Source organism: Diadema setosum, unplaced genomic scaffold (assembly GCF_964275005.1).
Source record: "Diadema setosum unplaced genomic scaffold, eeDiaSeto1 scaffold_49, whole genome shotgun sequence".
NCBI lineage: Eukaryota > Metazoa > Echinodermata > Echinoidea > Diadematoida > Diadematidae > Diadema > Diadema setosum.
This window is the reverse complement of record NW_027307675.1, coordinates 71,186-93,910: the sequence shown is the minus strand read 5'-3', so window position 1 is coordinate 93,910 and position 22,725 is coordinate 71,186. Positions and strand designations below refer to the sequence as shown.

Sequence of the window (22,725 nt, the reverse complement as noted above, 5' to 3'; positions counted from 1 at the left end):
TACGGTGATGATTTGTGGTCAACCGTGTACGGCTATCTTAGACACTGGCTCTCAGGTAACGACGATCACAAAAGACTTTGTCTTAAGCAACCCCCACCTCCAGAAGCAAGAAATCCAGTTAAGTCCTGTAAGAATAGAAGGAGCCGGAGGTCAAGATATTCCTCATGACGGTGTCATCCTATTAGACGTTCAAATGCTCGGGACTGAAGTGAAATCAGTGCCGGCTTTGGTAGTCCCAGGAATTGGACAGGATGGACAAGTATCTTGCTTGTTAGGCACCAATGCTCTACGTGCATCCCGTGACAGAATTCACACGATGTACGGAAAGGACTTCATGGGAAAAGTAAAGGAGATGTCGACTCCCTACTTCTTGGCGTTCCAGGTATTGAACTGTGATGGCCTTGATCTTGCTGACGAGACTGGATACGTTGGAGATATACGGTTTGAGGGAAAGAAACCGCTAACAATAAATCCAGGACAGCGCATGGAAATCAGGGCCAGTACTCCAGAGTGCACACGTGGGCGCAGTTTTATGGCTCTGGTCGAAGGCTATAATTCGCACGCTATCAAAGTAGATGCTACATTCTCTCCTGTCGAAAACGAGAAGGTGACGGTAACAGTGTCTAACATGTCTGCAAACACAATGACTTTGAACAGAAATACACTACTTGGGAAGTTAGAAATTGTAACTCAAATGCCGGAGATCCAAAATGAAGCTGATGGCAAAGAAATTGAGTTGGAAGACTATGCCTCCCCTCAAGAGATATTGGTGAATATTTTCAGTCAAGAAGTCAAGACACAGATTCCTGATTTGAACCTACCGACTGGTGAGCTGAGGCCTCCCGAAATGAAGGCACTGGAGGAACTGTTGCAGAGAAACGAAGACGTCTTTTCCAAGGGCCCGGAAGACTTTGGATGTACTGACACAATAGTCCATGACATCCCTCTTATTGACCCGACCCCCTTTCGTATGCCTTACAGACGAATTCCCCCATCTGACTTCAGTGAAGTGAAGGACCATTTGAAGGAGCTTCAAGCAGCCGGGATCATCAAACCAAGTAAAAGTCCCTTTGCATCGCCGATCGTTATCGTCAGGAAGAAAGACGGTAGAATTCGGCTCTGTGTGGATTACAGGAAGTTGAATACCCGTACAGTTCGCGATGCCTTTCCCCTCCCCAGAATTGATGAATCCCTGGATGCGCTGCACAAAGCTAAATACTTCACAAGCCTTGATCTGATGTCAGGATATCTCCAAGTCCAAGTGGCACAAAAGGACCGGCAGAAGACGGCCTTTACTACTCCAATGGGACTGTATGAATACACAAGAATGCCTTTTGGACTGATGAACGCCCCAGCGACTTTTCAGCGCTTGATGAATACGGTATTCGGTGACATGCATCTCAGCGAGTTATTGATCTACCTAGATGATGTAATCATCTTTAGTTCTACTCTGGAGGAACATTTGAAAAGACTGGAGCACGTCTTCACCCGGTTGCGGCAGCATGGCCTCAAACTGAAACCAAGTAAATGTCACTTTCTAAGGAAAGAAGTGAAGTACCTCGGGCATGTCGTTTCAGAGGAAGGCGTAGCTACCGACCCGGAAAAGATCGCAGCCGTGAAAGACTGGCCTATTCCCAAGACGAAGAAGGAAGTCAGAAGTTTCCTCGGCTTTACAGGATACTATAGACGCTTCATTCGAGATTATGCTAAGAAGGCTAATCCATTGTTCGCTCTGGTTGGAAGCAAGGTGAAACCAGGCAAACGATCAGCCGTAGCAGATGTCTGGACACCGCAATGTCAAGAAGCGTTTCAATGTCTGAAGGAGACATTGATATCGGCTCCCATTCTTGCATACCCTGACTTTGAACTGCCTTTCATTCTACAGACTGATGCATCCATATCTGGTCTAGGAGCAGTCTTAGCGCAGGAACAGGACGGGAAGGAGCGAGTGATTGCTTACGCCAGCAGAAGCTTATCACCCGGAGAGGCAAGGTATCCAGCACACAAGCTGGAGTTCAAAGCGCTACATTGGGCGGCAACCGTGAAGTTTCGAGACTACGTTCTTGGTAGGAAGGTGACTGCAGTGACAGACAATAATCCTCTAACGTATGTGCTCGGAAAGGCACACCTCGATGCGCACGGTCAACGCTGGGTGAATGATCTGGCTCAATGTAACCTCGATATCAAGTACCGACCAGGAAAGTCGAATGATAATGCTGACAGTCTTTCAAGACTCTCGTCAGAGGATGTTAGAAGGACGCTGGATCTCTCTTGTTCAGGAACCACTCGCACAGAAGAGGACCCGTCGCCAGTAAAAGTTGTTCAAGTCAATGCCATGGAAGTACGTGATGCAGAGGAAGAGGCTTCAACGGTGGTTCCAGGCATGTCCCTTTGTGAAATCGCCCAATGTCAAAGACAAGATACGACTATACAGCGCGTCATTGAGCTGCTTCAGACGCGCAACAAACCCAAATCACGGGAACTGAAGGAGGAAAAAGTCCCTGTGAGGATGCTGGTTCGGCATTGGAATCGACTAGAGATTTGTGAAGAGGGAGTACTATGGTATGTCAGGCCGGATGACCGCAAGCTGTTGGTTCTGCCCAAGGGCATGAGGAAGAAGACACTGCATAGAGCACACCGAGATATGGGCCACCTTGGTGTTGAGCGGACACTGGCTCTCATGCAAGACAGATTCTTCTATCCAGGTATGAAATCTGTTGTCCAACAATATATCTCACGATGTCGACGATGCACTGTCAGGAAGACTAAGGAATGCAAATCGAGAGCCCCACTGATGCCGATCAAGAGTACAAGACCACTTGAACTGGTTTGCCTTGATTTCCTAAGCGTGGAGTCGTCAAGAGGTGGACTAGAAAACATCTTGGTAATAACTGATCACTTCACCCGATACGCACAAGCCTTCCCCACCAGGGATCAGACGGCATCAACTGTTGCAAAGACACTTTGGAGTAGATACATTGTACATTATGGCATACCAGAACGCATTCACAGCGACCAGGGCAGGTGTTTCGAGGCAGCTGTAATTAAGGAACTTTGCGAAGTCCTTGGCATGGAGAAGAGCAGAACCACTCCATATCATCCCCAGGGGAATGGAATGACTGAGAGGTTCAACGGAACTCTCCTAAACATGCTTGGAACACTAGAACCTTTACAGAAGCCTAACTGGAAAGAATATGTGGAGTCAATGACACATGCCTACAATTCCACAAGGCATTCATGTACCGGTTACTCGCCATTCTTCCTGATGTTTGGGCGTGAGCCTCGCATTCCTCTCGATCTCATGGCTGGAAACGACGATGTTGATGAAGACGAGCCCCAGGAAGTATCAGCCTATGTTGACGATCTACACAACACGCTACGGGAAGCTTATCGCACTGCCGAGAAACAAGCGGACACTGCCCGCAAGAAAATGAAAGGGATCTACGACACTGCAGCGAGAGAAGCACCGTTTTGCAAAGGCGACAGAGTTTTATTAGCCAATAAAGCCATTATTGGAAGGCAGAAACTCGCAGACAGGTGGCTGGCAACTCCATGGACTGTAGAAAGTAGAATGCCACAACAGGATGTTTATGTCATACGTAACGACGAAGGCAATTGCAAAACGGTCCATCGAAATCTACTTACTGCCTGCACGTTCTCAAGTGATGACGAGGAAGAGGAACTTGTGGTCGAGGAAGCGGCGCAGACTCTAGAAAAATGTCGAGGCTCAACAAGAACGAGGAGGAAACCACAACGCTATGGAAGCGAGCACTCCACCTCAGTGTCTAATGCAGGCTAGTATGTTTGTCACTTTAATGTAATAACTTTGTTCATCTAATTCATATTGGTCTATTGATTTCACTTATTGTTGAGGACAACAATAATTTTAAAGCGCGGGTGAGTGTTATGATGCAGAATATTTCAACACGTATGCCCCCTTTACTACTGCTTATTTCTGTGTATTGTTGTTAATGCGCATGCGCAATTGTTTGTTGTCATAGAAGAAATCATAACAAAAGAACGCTTTCATCCACTGAGCTGATCCGAGTCCAACGTTACCGGACACCCCCCGCACTCTCGCTTATTTTGTGGATAATTACTCCACATTTAACACCAGTTAATATCGGTAAGTTTGAACAAGAAATATCATTTTATTCATTGTGTGACAATGTATGCAAATATTGATTATTTACAGAGTTATTTGAAGTAATTATATTGAAATTTATTAGGCACTCGGATGCTGGAGTAAAGGAGAGTCATTGAATATTGATAGATTACACTTTGTCGAATTCTCGCCGTAATAGATTATTCATTTACAAGGCTAAATGTGTGTCATTTAATTTAAGATAAAGAATTTTGTTGACATTCTTTGAGTAAGTGCATCTTGTTCAGATCTTTCCTGCCTCTCTGATGATATGATTTATTTGATGTTGCATTGTCAATGCGAAGGATTGAATTGTTGTAAATATAGATTTATCTAACGTAGAAGAATAAGAAATTTGTGGATTTTGCCATTTTCGTGTGCGGTGTGCCGGTGCCCAAATGCGCTATGTAGTTTACTTTTGGGGCACGCGCGGGGTAGCGCTTTCTTGATACGCGCATCCTTGTAGGTGCACGCGCGTACCCCTGCTTGCTACCCTGGATGGGAAGATGACGAAATAATGGCCATTATGACGTCAACAATACTGTTATTATGTTAACAATGATATAATTAGCATATGTTGTGTAATGAAATTCCTTCTGTTTACATTGGATTATTTACATGTCATTTACTTGACAGTGAGTAATGATGAAATGGATATGTTTTGCAGGTGGCTGAGGCATACTCTCTCCATCACGGAGTTTGTCAGGACTTTGTTGTCTGTCTCCTGTTTTGATGGTAATTATAACCTTTGTAAATTGTAAATATTTTTAATACAATACTACGTTGGCGAGGCTTATATCCAATATGTTTTTATGAATATTTGTACCCTTGTTTTACATAGGTCGCCAATAGTTTGTCACCTGATGCGAGAGGTTTTGCAGGTCGTTAGATGTATCCTATTATCGACACACTATTACGTCAGGTATTGAATAGTGAAGGTAATATTTAAAGCTTGGTTTTTAGAGGTCAAATGAAAATGTATGCCATGCAGGTCAATAATAATCTTCGTATGGATGTATTCGTAGAAGTAATACCAGTTGTACCATAATGTGTTTCATTGTGATAATTGATATCATTCATATTATTATTGATTTCTTTTGCTAAAATAAGTGAAAGTATTATTTACTTCATCGCTATCTTCTTCTCCCTCTTTTTCTTCTTCGTCTTCTTCTACTTCTTTTTTACTTCATCTTCTTATTTCCTCGAAGTGCACAGCCTGGATCACGATGGAGATCAGAGTGGTTTAGTTCTCTACCTTGAACACAGTGTTGCGTTGTTTTAGGTTTACATTTTAATTTCATTCTTTGTATTCTTGTAATCCAAAATATATTGTTTTGTAATTGTTATTCAGATCTAAAAAATAAATGAATAAATAAATTTACTATTCAATTTAAAAGAATTGCTAATAATGCGTCGTTCTTTCTCCCCCAGTCTTCTTATTTGAACAACAGATTTAGAAAATTGCTCTCCCACTTTGATATTGATATTTCTTTTGTGTTTACTTAAATACCGAGTGGACGCCTATTTGTCCCGTCGGTGACATATATATATATATATATATATATATATATTCATATAACATTTTCGTGTAATTAATGATTTGTTTAACCCCTAATTTTTTTTTTTTTTTTTTGGGGGGGGGGGGAATACGGAACATCAAGCGCTGAGAAATGAGACAACCTGGAGAGAAATTAGATAATCATCATGACCAAAGTAGGATTTACATATGCTGCGGGGAGAAATGTAACACTATGCCCTATTGAATTTCTCCCAGTGATAACAAAAACAGTAAAAGATCCCTGCCAATTTTTCATACCTGCATGTCTGTTATCAAGCAATTTTATCTTCAGAAGTTTGCACACTTATTAAAATACCTATTAACATAGTATAGGACCTACGAGATCTGAGCTTGATATTTTACTGACAAGATACCTGTAGAGCTGTATGGTAGTCAATATGTCCTTTTTCAGGTGTACCGAGGCTCATACTGATATATATTGGATTGTTGACTTGCCGACCAGTTTTCCACTTATATACATGAGTTTATATTTCTCCCCGTGTCCCATTTCTCCCCGGTCTCCCCCGTGCTTTAATTATTTCAGGAGAAGGCACGAAAAGCGCGTATTGCTAGAAAGGTGTCAGAAACATGAAGGAAAATAAAATCTCTGTCACTTTTACCTCGTCATCTTGCATTTCTACGACTAAATTTTTATCAATGACATTTTTATCTCTGGCATTTTGACCACTGACATTTCGACCACTGACAACTTTACCTCTGACATTTGTACCACTGTCTTAATTATTTACCTCTGCCTTTATTACCTCTGACATTTTTACCTCTGCCATTTTTACCTCTGCCATTTTTACCGCTGCCATTTTTATCTATGCCATTATTACACCGAATTGAACATACCTCCTTGATCATACCATATACCTCCCGTGTTACCAATTAATGTGCGCGATTGATGAGGAAGTGGGGGTGGGGTGCGCGATATGACGCGTGCATGAACAATCGAAAATGAGAGAGTGGTTGGATCCACATAGCGTGCACTCCATATAAGGAAAAATTGCCCTATCAAAATGGCGGTGGTAGCAAGTTTTGGTGGCTGCGTATTTCCTGGGTGAACACGCATTCCACTATGTTTTAGTTCGGTGGTCAATAGTCGTTAGATAGAAATCGTTGTCTAGTTTGAACAAAGAGATTTTCCCCAGTGACTGCTAGAGTGCGGAGTCTTCATACGCCCTGTACTATTGTTTTGTGAGCGCAAGGGGAGCATTGGATGACAACGAGGCGGTACAACGGTAGGCTCACCCCTCGTGCTAACACGCTAGCAAACGAGCAACCGAGGAGCAGCCAAAATCAAGTGCGTACTCGCGTAAAAGTTCAGAAGTTCGCGTAATACGCGCTGTAGAAATGTATACATAGTACGCAAAGTCCGCCATTGTTAAGTGAGCTATGGCGGCCCCCATGAAATCACTGACTCCATTGTAGAGTCCGCCCTCTAGTGGTGGGGAGGAAAAATCTCTTTGAGTTTGAACTAGACTGGCGAACCATTGCTCGATCATGATCATCAATGCGTAACGTTACTTACACACAGTCTTCTATGGGCAGCACGTTCGGATAACGATGCCAATTTCATTTTGCATATCTGGAATTTCCCCACAAGTTTTATCGAAATAAAAAGCTGTTGAAGAGATTGCTTTTAAAGATTAATAGATATTGTTTAACATGTTTATTATAGCTCCATATTGCAATTATACTAAATAGCAGCTTTTGCAATACTTCGTGTGAGATTTCATCAGTAAATTGGCATTATGTAGTTCGTCTTGCTAATGTCGGAGTTGTGCACCAAGAGCACCTGTGACGTAGGCCAAATTGTGTGGATCGTTCCTTGGCTTGCTCGTTTTCATTTTTTTCAAAAAATCATTACAGGCTTATCCTGGGTTTTAGAATGCTCTCTTTCCAATAGTAGGCATCAAAAAATGTAGATTAGAATTATCAGACAATTAGAAAATGTCAGTACAGTTTTCTTTTAAACAGGGTGCGTGCAAGGCATTGTGACGTCATTGAAACAGTATTTGAGATCGCGGTTGGGTTTATAAGATTTTTGAAACACTGTTTCAAATCACGTTTAGCGTTTATACGATTTTTTTTTTTCTTGCTAGAAACACTGTTTGGCCAGAAACGGTGTTTCAAAACACTGTTTCTGGCCAGAAGAAAAATCTTATGAACGCACCCTTAGTTCAAGGAAAGTGAACATTCAGTGCATTTGTGACTATCCTGTCATGTTAATATTTTGTCAGTTTTGTAAAACGGTCATCACACATTGTCAAGACATTGTGTTATAGACCTATTCGGAGAACCATGCATTATGGCGGAGGCATGCCAGTCGCCATAGCGACATTTCTAGTTTTTTTGTTTTTTTTATAATGTTTCAAGTGACCTGAAACGTGTGCAAACAAAATAATGAACTCGATTAGAGCAAGTTGACATGTCAACGCGGTGTTTACCATATATGTAGCTTGATTTGGACTATGTGACCAGTAAATTTTATTGAAGAGTTGAGTTCCGTTAAGGGTCCGTGATCCGTGCAAATCAAGCTACTATGTGGTAAACACCGCGTTGAAATGTCAACTTGCTCCAATCGAGTTCATTATTTGACCTTTGACAAGGCGATGAGTTGGCTCAGTCGGTAGCGCGTCTGCCTCACGATCGTGCTGCCTGGGTTCGAACCCGAGTCCTGACTGAGCAATGTTGTGTGTACACATACCGTCCCCTCTAGCAAGAGGCAAAACACTCTGTCCCTCGGATAGGACATAAAATGTAGGTCCCGTGTATGAGAGAGCAACAACTCATGCACGTAAAAGATTCCGCTTCATTCATTCATCGCAAAGAGCAGCAGGGGCGGATCCAGGAATTCTGTAAAGGGGGGAGGGGCGTGACTAATATTTCTGGTGGCACTTCCGGGTTTCATTTCATTTTTTTCTTTTTCTTTCTTTTGTTTTTCACGAAAACTAAAGGGGGCGTGCGCCGGTTGCGCCCCCCTCTGGATCCGCCACTGAGCAGGGTGTTCCCACCTCACATCCAACTGGACCCCATGGAAGATCAGCTTAACGTAGCTGAATATGGGCTATCCAGCCATCTTCTCAGATAGAAAATGAACAAACAAACAAACAAACAAACACGGATCGCCTACTAAAAAAAAAAGTGTGTGAGATAGAGAGGAGTTTGATTTCTTCATCATCAAAACACAACCAAGCTTGATATCATATATCTTAGATTTCGGGGGTCTTTCAAATCAGAGCTGAGCTTTATCCTGAGTGAAAGGAATATAACAATTTAGAAGATCTTTGATCATCAAGCCTTTGCTGAAAAGAAGAGTAATTTACCGGAGAGAGAAGATATATGAAAATCCTTGATATTTCATCATCCATCTCGGAAACGATTCATAGAAATATTCTAGCAGCATAGAATAACGGAAAAGTGCGCTGCTCACGGTAATGATAAAGTGAAGAAAAATATTTATGATGTCCTATTGCAGACGTACAGAATATGCTGCCAAAGTCGGACCCAGAACTTCCTTCTTCGTTCGAATGAGGACGAAGATGTAGGGGAGGTGAACACTAACGTGGAAGTTCGGAAGGATTTCAGGGAGACGTGGTTTTTTGAGCTACTGGAAATGGGGTAAGGAGTGATGCATATGCCATGTTTGCTGTTCAAAATGGCAGGAGTTGTTTAATTAGGTTATATAACATTTGCTTCTGCGACAGTCGCTCCCCCCCCCCCCAAAGAAAAAAAAAATGTGCACGCTAACATGGCTGAGTAAACATAAATATTATAATTCTACTCACAAGTATAACTCTAAAACCCTAATGCTAATTCTAATCTCTCACATCAAACGACACCTAAAGCCCTACCACAACCCTAACCCTAACCTTAAGTTCAAGGATAAATACGATTCTCGCAGGAGCAGATGTTCATTAACTCTAAGGCATAAATGAACATCATTTGGGTGATTTAGAGCTAAGATATTCAAGTTATGTCATGTTTCTGTCCACAAACAAAAATAAAGGAATTTCTACTCACAATATAGTGACCATAAGGAAATTTATTTGTTTCTTTTTGTACTTTTCCCTCTGATAATCAAATTAGTGATCTAAAATTTATGTTGCTGATGAGTCAATATTTACAATTTTGGCCTTGAGAGTCCCTCCGTATAGAATGGAAGGAGAGGTTGTGGTAAACGATGGGTGATGTAAAGGAGTGAGCCATGGACTATAAACATATGGAAACAATTACCGTCGTCCTTTTCCCTTTTTTTTTTCTGTTTGTAAGTAACAATACGAAGATCGTATACACAACGTCAGCACCGAGTAGCATTACTACGTGGGAAATGGCCGCCGTCAGCGTGTCACAACTCTCCGGGATGTGCGTGGCGGCTCCCTCGGTCGTCAGAGTGTTCCAGAAATTCTTCATCCAGCTTCACCTGCCGTACTCAGTGGTCAGGATGGAGCAGATGCAGGCTGTAGTGACGATTTTTAACTACGAAAGCGTACGGATGCAGGTACACACACCATACAACACAAAGTATCAATGAACAATGCAGTTATAGTACCGGTGGAACATCGTTTCAAAGTGAGGGGGCCCAATAGCTACGAATGAGAAAGGAGACGTCTATCCGTTTTCAAATTTGAGGGATGTGGCGTGGGTAACAGGGTCGTATATTCTAGGTTTGTTTGTTTTTTTGTTTTTCTTCTAGGGGGCAAGTGCACACCCTGTGTTAAATATTTGAGATGAACACTGTGAGGGAGGAAGCGATAGAGCTTGGGAGGCTATGTGTGTGTGGGTGGGGGGTATCCCCTTCCACAAGGCGGAGATTATGCATTTTTAGAAAAGAAATCCAACAATTTGGTGCATGCATAGTTTTGAGTGGAAGAGTTTGGAAAGTTGTCTACATGCAGGTTGTATGATCCCCTGAAGCACATCAGGATCCAGATCAGGCTCAGGACAAAATATAAATATGTTTTGGAAATATTTGAGATAAATAAAGCCCAAACTGTTTGTTACATGTATTTATTTTAGAGTAATATTTGCCCTGTTCTTTTGATTTTGATTTTATGAAACATAATGTGGTAAATAGATATTGTACAAGACAGGCGGAAGATAATAGATTATCCAATTTCAGTTATGAGTTTTCACGATACATAACATATCTCGGGCCTAAGATGTCCTTCCGAATAACCCACGTATTAGAAGCATCTCCTTTTCATCAAAAGTGGTACATGTGTGTATGTGTGTCTGTTTAGACATAAACATGAACATACTGTTATTTTTGCTTCTAATGTATCATTCAATGCATGTCTACTTTCAATCAATTCTTGGTATATTCTGTTGAAAAAAAAAAATAGAATCAATTTTGGATTGAGTTGACACCGAATTGAATAATGGTTTACCAAATAGGAACTTGTGCCCTGTAACTGTACAAAACCCGTCCCCTCTCTGTGATATCTCATACTAATACATTTTTTACTTCCAAAGGTTGACGTAAGCTTCTCCACTCCGGATGGTTTGTGTGCCGGAAGCGGAACGAGGGGAGCCATACAGCGAACCTTGATTGTCCGTCCCAACGATGCCAACACCACCACCTTCCTCGTTCTACCCATTGAGGTGGGCGAGCACCCGATCAGGGTGGAGGCAAGGGCGAGGTTTGGCAGTGCGAGGGACAAGGTCGAAAAGAAACTCCGAGTCGTGGTAGGTTTCGACAGCTATAGATTTGCATTTTTCTTTTCATACATGAAGTTTTCCACACGAATTGCATGGGTAGCATACATCCTGATATGCAGTGGTGGATCCAGAGGGGAGCCGGCGCACCGGGCGCGCGCCCCAACTTTATTTGTTGTTAAAACAAGAGAAATAAAGAAAAAAATGAGATGAAACCCGGAAGTAGCACAAGAAATGTTGTTTGGACCCCCCCCCCCCTCCTTTACGGAATTCCTGGATCCGCCCCTGTACAGATCAATGGAAAATAATGAATATCTGAATATATCAGTGTCTGTTATAAATGGATAGAATAATAAAGACGGAAATAGTTTGTGCAATTTTTCATTACGCAAGATCAATGAGAAAGTTGAACATTTCCAATGGAGAAGCAAAAAACACGGTATTTTGGCTCACAAGGAAAGTAAGTGCTGGAGGGACAATTTCAGCGTAGTATAGTTTGGCGCTGTGATGAACACATTCGAACATGGTACACCTCCTTTTTTTTAAAGAATCTGATTTCTTTCACCACAGCTTGACTGTCGGTCAAGGTTGATATTCAATTGATATTTCATATATTTCCATGCACTCGAAACCAGCGGAAACTTTAAGTGGGGGAAGTATCAATAATAACTTGGATTATTTTGTCCCTATTACTCTCACATGCCAGTGACAGACCCAAGGTGCCACTGATAATGTATATCAGGATTCAGGCAATTGCAAAGACAGAGTTAAACATGCCATGTGCTTACCATTCGTCCTATATGTATAAAACAGTGTAAAAGGATGAATTTATCATGTTACCGTTATATTTGATTCAATGAGCCCCATGTCATCCTCCTAATTGTTCACTAATGACGAGTTACTCTGTGCACAATCACGTTTTTTTTCCTTTGGTGTTTTTTTTTCTTCATTTTTTATCAGGCGCAAGGAGTGCGGAAAAGAGCTGTTCAATCTCTGACCATTAACCCCAGCGACATTTTGCTGAATGAGGGAAGTAGTACCACTACGCAAGCCCCCGCGACTGTCGGCGGTATGTACCATTCTCGTACACATATTCAAGTGATTTCTCATAATATCAATGCTGCAAAGATCGAAAATTAGCTCGGGCATAAACACTGAATCATTCACCTTTTTTTGTATGTGTGCGTGTTTGTTTTGATGTTAAGTCTTAACCCTATAAAGCCCGAGCTATTTTGACCCCTTCCAGGCCCAAGGGGGGGCACATTGTGCCCCCCCCCTATATAACTTCTTTATTATATGATGTATGACCGTCATATTTGGCACATGGGTAGAGCAACTCATACTCTACAAGACCCAACATTTGAAATTTCCCAAGGTCATCCACTGAGGGCGCTATTAACCAAAATACAAAGAAATACATAGGAAATATGCTAAAATCGTGTTTTTTCTTTTTATTTCTTTATCCCATCTATATATGTTTTTATTTCATATCAATCATTTTCATATTTACCACAAAGGAAAAGCAAGTCAACCTTCACTATTTGTTACTGTTGAAATTTCTCAAGGTCAACATGTGGGGGCGCTATTCAATACAATATAAAGAAATATATGAAACCTATGATGTATTGCTTGGAATGGTTAGATATATTGGTATCATATTTCATATTTCCAAAATATTGAAATTTTAAGTTTGCAGATTGATAATATGATGAAGAAATGATATTACAGGCAAAGCTTGTGTGAAGATAACACAAAATAAAAGGGTAGTCTTTGGAAAATGCTGTATTTTCGATTATTTCTATTATGTCTATTGTTTGATGCCTATGTCATATAAAAAATAAAGGAAATAATAAGACGACCATTTCAGGGTAATTCACAACCATAATAACTTCACATTTTGGTCCTTCAGCAAATTACAGCCAAGAAAACCCCCATTCCATCCATTATTATATTGTTAACTGAAATTTGAACAGAAAATCATGTAAAATCTGACGAACATGGTTGTCAGTTTACGGTTGCCATGGCAACCAGCAATATCGGATATAGCTAAATTATATATAAAAATGTTCGCAATAAGATTTTAGGAAAAGTCACCAAATTTGGTTGAAATCGAGTAAAAGGTGTAGGAGTGGCAAACGAAAATATGGTAGGGGGGCACAATGTGCCCCCCCCCCCCTTGGGCTTTATAGGGTTAAAGGTGTCGTGGATGTGTAGATGATCTTGCGAGAGCGCTCGTCTCTGAATCACATGAGCATGCTAATTGCTATGGGTTCGGGGGTTCGAGTCCAAGTTACGTATAGCTTGACACGTCTGCGCTTCAGCAAGGCGCTTTGTTAGCTCACTTGAGCCAAAGGCTCAAGTGGGCTATTGCAATCGTTCTTCGTCCGGCGTCCGGCGTCCGGCGTCCGTCGTCCGTCGTGCGGCATGCGTAATTTTTTTAGATTTTCATCTTCTTCAAAACCCCATGACCGATTTTCACCAAACTTGGCAGCTAGCATTCCTAGGGGGTTAGGATTTCAATTTGTTAAAATTGGCACCATGCCCCACCCAGGGGGCCCCGGGGGGGGGGGGTTAAAAATCTTCTTCACTAGGACCAGAAGTGATAGAGCTAAAGGCCCTGTCCCTCTGGCCGATAGACACAAAACGTATGCAGAAAGGACACAGCGGACGAGCAAAATTTCCGGGCTGGCTCCTTCCGCTTTCATCCGCTCCAGAAATTGACAAAATTGGCGAAAATTGGCGAAAACAGAACGGAAAAAGAACGGACGCGGGTAGTATGCAGCGGGGATGTTAAACGGATGTTCATCCGAAGCCTAGCGGATGAAAGCGGATGGAAGTGGATAACAGCTCCGAAGGAGTTTCACCGGGGATAATTGCGAAACGGACGCATAGCGGAAAGAGCGGATGCAGAGCGGATGAAGCGGATACATCACGTACGCCTAGCGGAAACAAACGCCTTGTCCGTTTTAAATATTTTTTAAGGCCCTGTCCCACTGCACTTACGGATGCAAAGAGGATGTAAAGCGTAAAAAAAAAAAAAAAAAAATCTTGCCATCCGTTGGAAAACGCTACGCATCCGCTGTGTACTCATCGGAAACGTGTTATTATAGGCTGTATCCATTGAGCATCCTTCCACTGTGATTTCATCCGCGCAAAAAGTTTGAAGTTGCTTAAAACTTTTAGAACGGATGACCTTTCCGCCGTGTAACGATGTAAATCCGCGACATACGAGCAACAAACGTTGTATGTCCGTTATCATACGTTAAACGTCCGCTGTATCCTCTGCATCCTCTGGGCATCCTCGCAACTCACATCCGCTGCAGCTGAAAACGGAAAGAGGGAGGAAAGATATGGTACATGGAACGTCTATACATCGTTAATAGCGCGGAAATAGAAAGGATGTAAGCGTATACATTTCGTATATAAAGTATTTAAAACGGACAAAGGCGTTTGTTTCCGCTAGGCGTACGTGATGCATCCGCTTCATCTGCTCTGCATCCACTCTTTCCGCTATGCGTCCGTTTCGCAAGTATCCCCGGTAAAACCCCTTCGGAGCTGTCATCCACTTCCATCCGCTTTCATCCGCTAGGCTTCGGATGAACTTCCGTTTAACATCCCCGCTACATACTACCCACGTCCGTTCTTTTTCCGTTCTGTTTTCGCCAATTTTCGCCAATTTTGTCAATTTCTGGAGCGGATGAAAGCGGATGGAGCCAGCCCCGAAATTTTGCTCGTCCGCTGTGTCCTTTCTGCATACGTTTTGTGTCCATCGGCCAGTGGGACCGGGCCTTAAAGTTAATACTATGAGTTAGTACATTGATGACTGTAGTTTCAAGTTTGTTCATGGCGGAATCAGGGGTACCCCCTTGGGACCCAGGAGAGGGGGGGTGTGGAGGGGTCCTAATGTGGCCTAAATTGTACATTTTTGTCTTTTTCCTAAGAATCCCATGACCCATTTTCACCAAACTTGGCAGGTAGCACCCCTGGGGGCATAGGATCTCATTTTGTTCAAATGGGCATCGTGTCCCCATGGAGGGTCCCAAGGGACCCAAACCTCCCAAAATTAAGGAATCTTTAAAAATCTTTACTAGAGCCAGAAGTGATATAATTAAGTTAATACTATGATTTAGTACATTAATGACTGTAGTTTCATGTTTGTTCATGGCAGATCCAAGGGTGCCCCCCCCCCCCCTTTGTGGGCAGGGGGAGGAGTGGGGAGGTCCAATTGGGGCCTAAATTGTACATTTTCATCTTCTTCTTGAAACCGCATGATGGATGTTCACCAAACTTGTTGCTTGGCAGGTAGCATCCCGAGGGGGTTACAATCTCAATTTTTAAAAATGGGCACCATGCTCCACCCAGGGAGGCCCCATGGGGTCCCAATCCCCTAAATTAAGGAATCTTTAAAAGAAAGTGCTCTTCTCTAGAACCAAAAGTGATAGAGCTAAAATCGATACTATGAGGGGGGGGGGGTCCGGATTTTGGTCCTAATTGTACATTTTTATCTTCTACTTGAGAATGCCTGGTCAAATTTTGGTAGAGCTGTTTGTAATTTAGATTAGTGACTACGTGAAAGGTGAACCTGCGATACTCGGGTGAGCGCTAGACTCGCGGGTCTCTTGTTCACATTCAAGTTCAAGTTCAAGTTCAAATTTATTAGTGTTTCCCACAATAAATAAACATAAATCTTACTTTCTTGAGTGACAGAAACAATGGATGTAAATTTGTATAGAGAAACAGCAATAATAGAAAAAAAAAACTAACAGTAGCGATACATTGCAATAGTTGCTGAGGTAACGAAAGTGAAATAGTGGTCAATATATGCACTGTGTGAAAAAAAAAAACGGAGGGACCCACTTTAAAGAAGACAATGCTAGTAGAATGTGGGCCCCTCTTGTATTAAAACCTCGATGAAAAAAAAAAATTGAATTGAAAACAGCAACAAAGCAGCACAAAAAGTTTGGCACAAAAAGTTTGGCAGCCCACTAAGAGGCAGACGGACAAACAGTTATACACAAACAACAACAAACAAAGTAATGAGCATGACACAAGATTGAGACAGCAACAAGACTACTTGTAGGAAAAAAAAAACTGACTTGACGACACGAGAGGAAACAAGACTATAGCATGACAAAGAGGTAACAGAATAGACAGAAATATGCAACAGAGACAACAATCCTCGGAGGTTTGAGGAAGAAAGAGAAAAAGACAAAGAAGAAGAAAAAAAAAAAGAATATAGCACAAACCCTTCAACTGCGAAGTATAGGTTAAAGAAGATCTTATCATGGTCAAAGCTTAGGCAATAGTAACAATAATAAAAAGAACGGCAATGCAGATAATTGCGGACGGGTAACAAAATAAGCCCATAAACTAATCTGATTCTGGGGGTCGTCATTATAGGATTGTAAAAGAAAAAAACTTTAATCTCCTTTCAAATGAGTATATAGAAGTAGCAGATTTTATATCATTATTCAGGGAATTCCAATAATTTGGTCCAGTGTAAATACGTGTATTCTTTGCTAGAATCGTTCGAAGAAGTGGAAAGTGAAACTCGTTAGAGCATCGGGTGGGGTAATTATGGAATGATTGATTTTTTTTTTTTTTTTTTTTTTACATAGAACCAGAAATTGGTGGGAGTAAACTGTTATCATACATATACATAAATTGGCCAAAGTTAACATTGCTACCCTCCACCAAGGAGTATAGATTGGTGCCCGATAGGATGAGAATGTTTATGTTGGTTGATCAGCATGTGCGCGCCTGTGAAAAAGCGCAGGCTGGAATACTGCCCAGGCAGTGGAGAGTGAGCATTGCCAGCGCTTGTTAGAAATACTGTACATTTATTGTGTTGAATCCAGTGACCGGGTTTTTAATGGTCTGTAAGGCGCCGTCTGAAATACGCTATGTAAGAACTAGCTATTATTGTTATAAAGAGTATTATTTGTTGGGGGGGGGGGCTTGGGTTAGCACAACACTCTAGAATCGTTAGATTAAAAAGTAATCTAATAAGACCATGAGGAGGGACAAATCTACATAAGATTACAATTTTTAGACTAATTAATTTAGAAATTAAATCCATTATATTTGAAATTAATAATCTTATTTGGATTTGTCCCTCCTCATGGTCTATTAGATTACTCAGAGTGAATACAAAAAAGAGTGAATTTAGAGTGAAATTGGAGTGAATTTTGAGTGAAAATGTTCATTTTCACTCATTTTGGAGTGACCTCAGGGATCACTCGAAGATTTTGGAGTGATCCCTGAGGTCCCTCTAAAACGAGTGAAAAGGAACATTTTCACTCAAAATTCAATCCAATTTCACTCTAAATTCACTCTTTTTTTGTATTCACTCTTTTAAGAGTGAATATTTTCACTCGATTTTTTTAGAGAGAGTACTTTTTAGTCCAACGAATTTAGAGTGAAATACGCATCAGTCTCATTTAGGCTGCGGTCACAACCCCAAAATCAGCCTGCTCGGCGACCGGTCGGCCAGTTTTTAGCCAATTTCGGTCGGACGCCGACCGGTGACCGACCAGGCACGACTGATATTCAGGGCATCGGTCGGTCGCTACTGAAGTTTTAACGCGGAGTTAAATTTTCAGCGGCAACCGACCAGTTTTCACTCGCTGCCCAAAATACGCTAGTTGTCCGAGCGGCAAGCGCCCAGGCACCGACCTTATCGAACGGTCGCCGCCGAGCGATTTAGGAAACAAAAATAATAGAGACAAAAATGACAAAAGCATAGAAGAGAAACAAGGGCATAGATCGAGCGGTCGCCGTCGAGCGATTTAGAGACTAAAAATAATAAAGATGAAATGACAGAAGCACTGAAGCCAGTGAAGGAAACCAGTGACTATAGATGGGGAAGAGAAGCCAAGGCAATGTGGAAGAAGCAGGGAGAGGGAGGGGTTTAGGGGCAGGAAACCCCACCAACATCTCAGCATCTCACCATCTCGGCAACCAACATGAGGGACGCGGAAGACAGGGAAAGCCATTTTGGGGCTAAAGAGATGAAAGCTACAAGTTAGTGTCGATATGTAGACTTAGTGAAATACGGTTTGGTTATCTTATCATTTATTAAATGAATAAGTAATAAATGACAAGAGATGGGAAATTAAAATATGAAAATGAACAGGAAAAGAAAAATACCGTGAAATATACAAGCAAACAAAGATATTTTGGAAAATTTTAATCTATTCTAACCTTTGTTCCATCTTGGGTTCTCCTCTCTTTTGTTTGATTTCCTAATTTCTATTAACCTGTGGTTTCATATAGCTGAGGTTTGGTAGTTGGTAATTTAACTCTTAAATCTTTTGCCTCGAGTTTTATCTTAATAAATTAATCAGCTATCACATCACAAATCACATACGTACATGAATAAAACCAGGTAGCCTGTGAGTAATGTCCGGCAGAGACCGGCGGGCGGCCGCCGGTACGCCTACGGGACACCGATAGATGACCTATCGATCATCCGTCGGTCGCTGAGCGATTTCATAAAAATCGGCCGGGGGCCGGTGGGAGATCGTCCAGTTGCCAATGGGGCACCGCTCGGTGACTGCTCTGTCTCTGCGCGGAGAATCGTCACCAGTATTTTGCAGATTTTTAACCTAAAATCGACCGGTGACCGATGGGAAATCGACAGGGCATCGCTCGGGCATCGCTAGGATTGTATCGCCTGCTCGACATCTCCAAAAACTGCTGGGCGATGCCAAAATTTCAGCAGCGACCGAGCAGGCTATAAATCGGTCGGTCGCCGGCCGCTCTGAGTTGTGACCATAGCCTATGCCACCATACTAGAGTAAAGACGCACTCGTGCACGTGGTGAGGTCCATACTAATAGAGTTACAATGTTGTAAATCCTTCCAAAATCATTGTCATCAAGAATTAGGAACTTGAATTTCGTTGTTGGAATGAAATGTACAGCATTCTTGCTTCAGAGCTAAGGATTTCTTGCCCATATGCACAAACACTTTCCACCTATATACTCCATAAGCGTTTCCATAATCTAAGTCTTTTAAGACAAGTTTCTTCATATTGATCTGCGAAAAAGGCTGTCACGTAAAGTCAAATGATTGTCTTTGAATTTCTTCAATCCATTGCTCAGTGTTTTCTTTATTTCTTTGCTTCAATCTGATTAAATTTTTACACAGAGCATACATTTTCTAGAAAAAAAAATAAATGCATTCATTTTATGAACTTTACAGTTGACAATACGTATCGCCCCACCAGAGGACGTCAAGTTTTCAAAATGAACGTGTCTCTTCCACGCGATTCAATCATGGATACCGAGACGTGCCTAGTTAACATGATTGGTGAGTCAAATATCTAGAATTTCCTCTTTTATTTCGCATTATTTTTCGTTTCTGGTTACTGCAATTGTAAAAGACCATCGGCAGCTACGGCTGTGGCACCAAGCTGCATTTGCTGACTTTCCGTGTTACACCGGCCTTTCTGGCATCACTAACAAGTTATCATATGAATGTTGCGCTCTAGCTTTTCATCGCGTAGCATTGAACTTCAAGTTACTTTCAGCACTCTTCTACCACGTACTTCTTACTTTGATATTATAACAAAATGAACTTTTACTCTGCTTGTACGTAGACCTTCATTATATCATGCAGGCTATAGCAGTCTTCCATTCCATAACCTCTTGATAGGGGTCAAAATCCTGGGGTCATCCAACGAGCTCGATACCCATCACGAGTTATACAACTGAATAGCTTGACACTAGGCAAACAAGGCCCTTGAGCCCGATACTGGGCAAACCAGGCCTACGAGTCTTACACTGCGTACATTAAAGTTAAAGCATAATACTGTAGTAGACTAGCTTAGACCTATCTGGGGCTCAGAATTCACCGTGCACCAATTTGAATTTGCTAGCAATATATTGGAAAGCTCTTCGAAGAAACGTGTCAGAATGACGTAATTTGCCGGGGGATAACGAGTTATTTTGGTAGTGTTTAAAGATGGAAAGAGTGAAATGATAAAGTCAGCAATACTGACCTTTACTCCTGAAGCGCTCTCCATGCTCAACGCTGCTAATTAATACGTGATGATCGAATCGTATATGAAAAACCACGTAGCCACCACTATTCGGTAAGCTCTGAGATTGATAGTATCTCCGCGGAGAAGCTTTATTGGGCTGATATTTCGCATTTTCGTTGTTACCCAAGCGAAATCGTTCTATTAAAGCATGATTTCAGACATTCCTATGCATTTGTGCATAGCTTATAGCAAAAGAACATTTCTGCAGCCATACGAGAACTCCGTTTTCACTCTAGATAAGGTCCGCAATGTACAATCCCATGATGTATAATTTCGGTCTCATGGCCGTTTTTTGTCAAGTGTCGGACTCCTTGGCCTTGATTGCCGAGTGTTCAGCTTGTGGACAGTAGCTCGTGGGCCTGTTTTACTTGATGTCGAGCTCATGGGCTTGTTCTCTTCAGTGGCTCGTGGGCTTCAGGACTCCTGGGCTGTATAACTCGTGGGATGTGTGACTCTTGGGTTGTATGACTCACGTGTGCCGGACTCGTGACGTGCACCCGAAATTCACAGACACTCCCGTCCTTAAATGTGTTATTTTCTAAGAATTTGGAACAAGCATTTTGTATCTAATTATGGCTGGTTGCCTGAGAGGGAAAGCTGGGGTCTTCAGGTCTAGACGGCCGAAGTAATCTTGGTATTAATTGTGTAGCTTATAATATAACACGCTTGGCAACACATTTTTCTCGTTTTCATATGTAATGAATGTGAAATGATTTAACTTTTTTTTTTTTTTGCAAACAAAAGGGCGACGTCACATAGTACAATTTATGTTGTGAATGAATCATTGCGCGTCGTTTTTGTAAGGCACAGGGCTGAAATACATTATAACATCCCAATTTCCTTCCTTTCCAAAACCTAATCCTGACCCTAATCCTAATTCTAACCATTAAATATAGAAATAACTCTAATCTCTAGTCTAACCTCAGAACTACATAAATCGGGATTTAGCCGGGGGTAAAATACAATTGTCCTGTATAGGCAGGTAATGAATTATTCTGATACGGCCCCTTCACTTGAGTTTCCTCACTAGTTTTCTTGCTGAATTCGTTCCTGTAGCTGATCCACTTGGAACGATAGCCGCTGATCCCATACAAGGACTAGAGCACCTCGTTAGACGCCCTACCGGATGTGCAGAACAGAATATGATCAAACTCGGCCCCACGCTCTACGTGTCCAAGTATCTTCGAGTTATTGGCGCAGAAACCAGTGACATGGAAAGAAAGGTCCATGATTACGTGGCACAGGGTAAATACATTGGCAGAGTCAAGCCCTGGGAACCGTTTCATAAAGCCTGTTATGAGTGACAACTTGTCATAGTTGTTATAAGCTATTGTAATCCTTGCATCTGATTGGCTAAGAGCAAATTCGTCATAGAAATGTGGCAGTTGTCACAGTTAACAAGTTTAATGAAACGGGACCAATTCTTTCCAACAATTTTCAAGTAATTGGAAAGGAGTAGCTAACGAGAAAAAGTACGAAACTTGTACTACTATGAATTCAGACATGAAGTCGAGACAACCATGCAGAATTCAGTGTTGAAACTAGCAGAACGTGGAAGAGAATGAAAAGTCGGTAACGTAAATGATTAGCAGAGATTCATTTCATACTTGCAACCCAACTCAAAGGTCTGAGATTGTCAATTATGTAGAAAAAAAAACCGCAACAGAAGGAAAAAGAAAACAGTGCATATACTGCCTTCCCGTCAATCGTTATTTGTTTTCTGTCATTAGAATGGTTTAGAACACATGCAAACGTGTACAGATAATCTCTTCACTTTACTCGATTATCTTTTAGAATCCAAAATAGTAACCAACAAGTAGTGTTTGCCTCTCCTTTCGTTTTTCATCACTTTCAGTTGTTGACGGAGCAGACAACAATAAAAGAAAAACTAGTTTACCTCAAAACTCTTCCTTCCGAATATTCTATTAAAGCATGCATGGATGACCATGCGTTTTCGGGTGCGTTCAAGTCAAGTTTGAGTCTACACTTTGTCATTAATATGTATGTTATGTGAGGTATTGCGTTTGTTTTGTTATGCTTTGTACTGCTTTGTTTTTTTATTAACATGTAAATTTTTCCTTAATCGTTTAATCATCTAGGAGTTGCCAATCAGCTGAGACACCGTAAAGTCAACGATGGTGCCTACGGCGTTTTTGCAAATTATCTAGCGAGTACATGGTAACTACAAGCATCAATGATAAACACTATTGTAATTTATTAGCAGGTGTAGCTGCTGCAGACGATATCACTATGTCACAAAAACAACAATAACAAATATTTAGAATTTTTCAGATTCCAAACATTTTATATAAAG

At 41.6% G+C, this 22,725-nt stretch overlaps 1 protein-coding gene across 1 annotated transcript in view; it reads left to right on the top strand.

Moving 5' to 3' along the window:
- The window catches only part of LOC140245875 (complement C3-like), a 145,304-nt gene that overhangs the window by 61,776 nt on the left and 60,803 nt on the right, over positions 1 to 22,725 (top strand). The window contains exons 20-26 of the mRNA XM_072325360.1: positions 9,187 to 9,329; positions 9,981 to 10,209; positions 11,184 to 11,396; positions 12,327 to 12,435; positions 19,571 to 19,678; positions 21,468 to 21,656; positions 22,511 to 22,589. Of these exons, the coding sequence (XP_072181461.1) occupies positions 9,187 to 9,329; positions 9,981 to 10,209; positions 11,184 to 11,396; positions 12,327 to 12,435; positions 19,571 to 19,678; positions 21,468 to 21,656; positions 22,511 to 22,589 (1,070 nt within the window). The remainder of the gene's footprint in view (positions 1 to 9,186; positions 9,330 to 9,980; positions 10,210 to 11,183; positions 11,397 to 12,326; positions 12,436 to 19,570; positions 19,679 to 21,467; positions 21,657 to 22,510; positions 22,590 to 22,725) is intronic.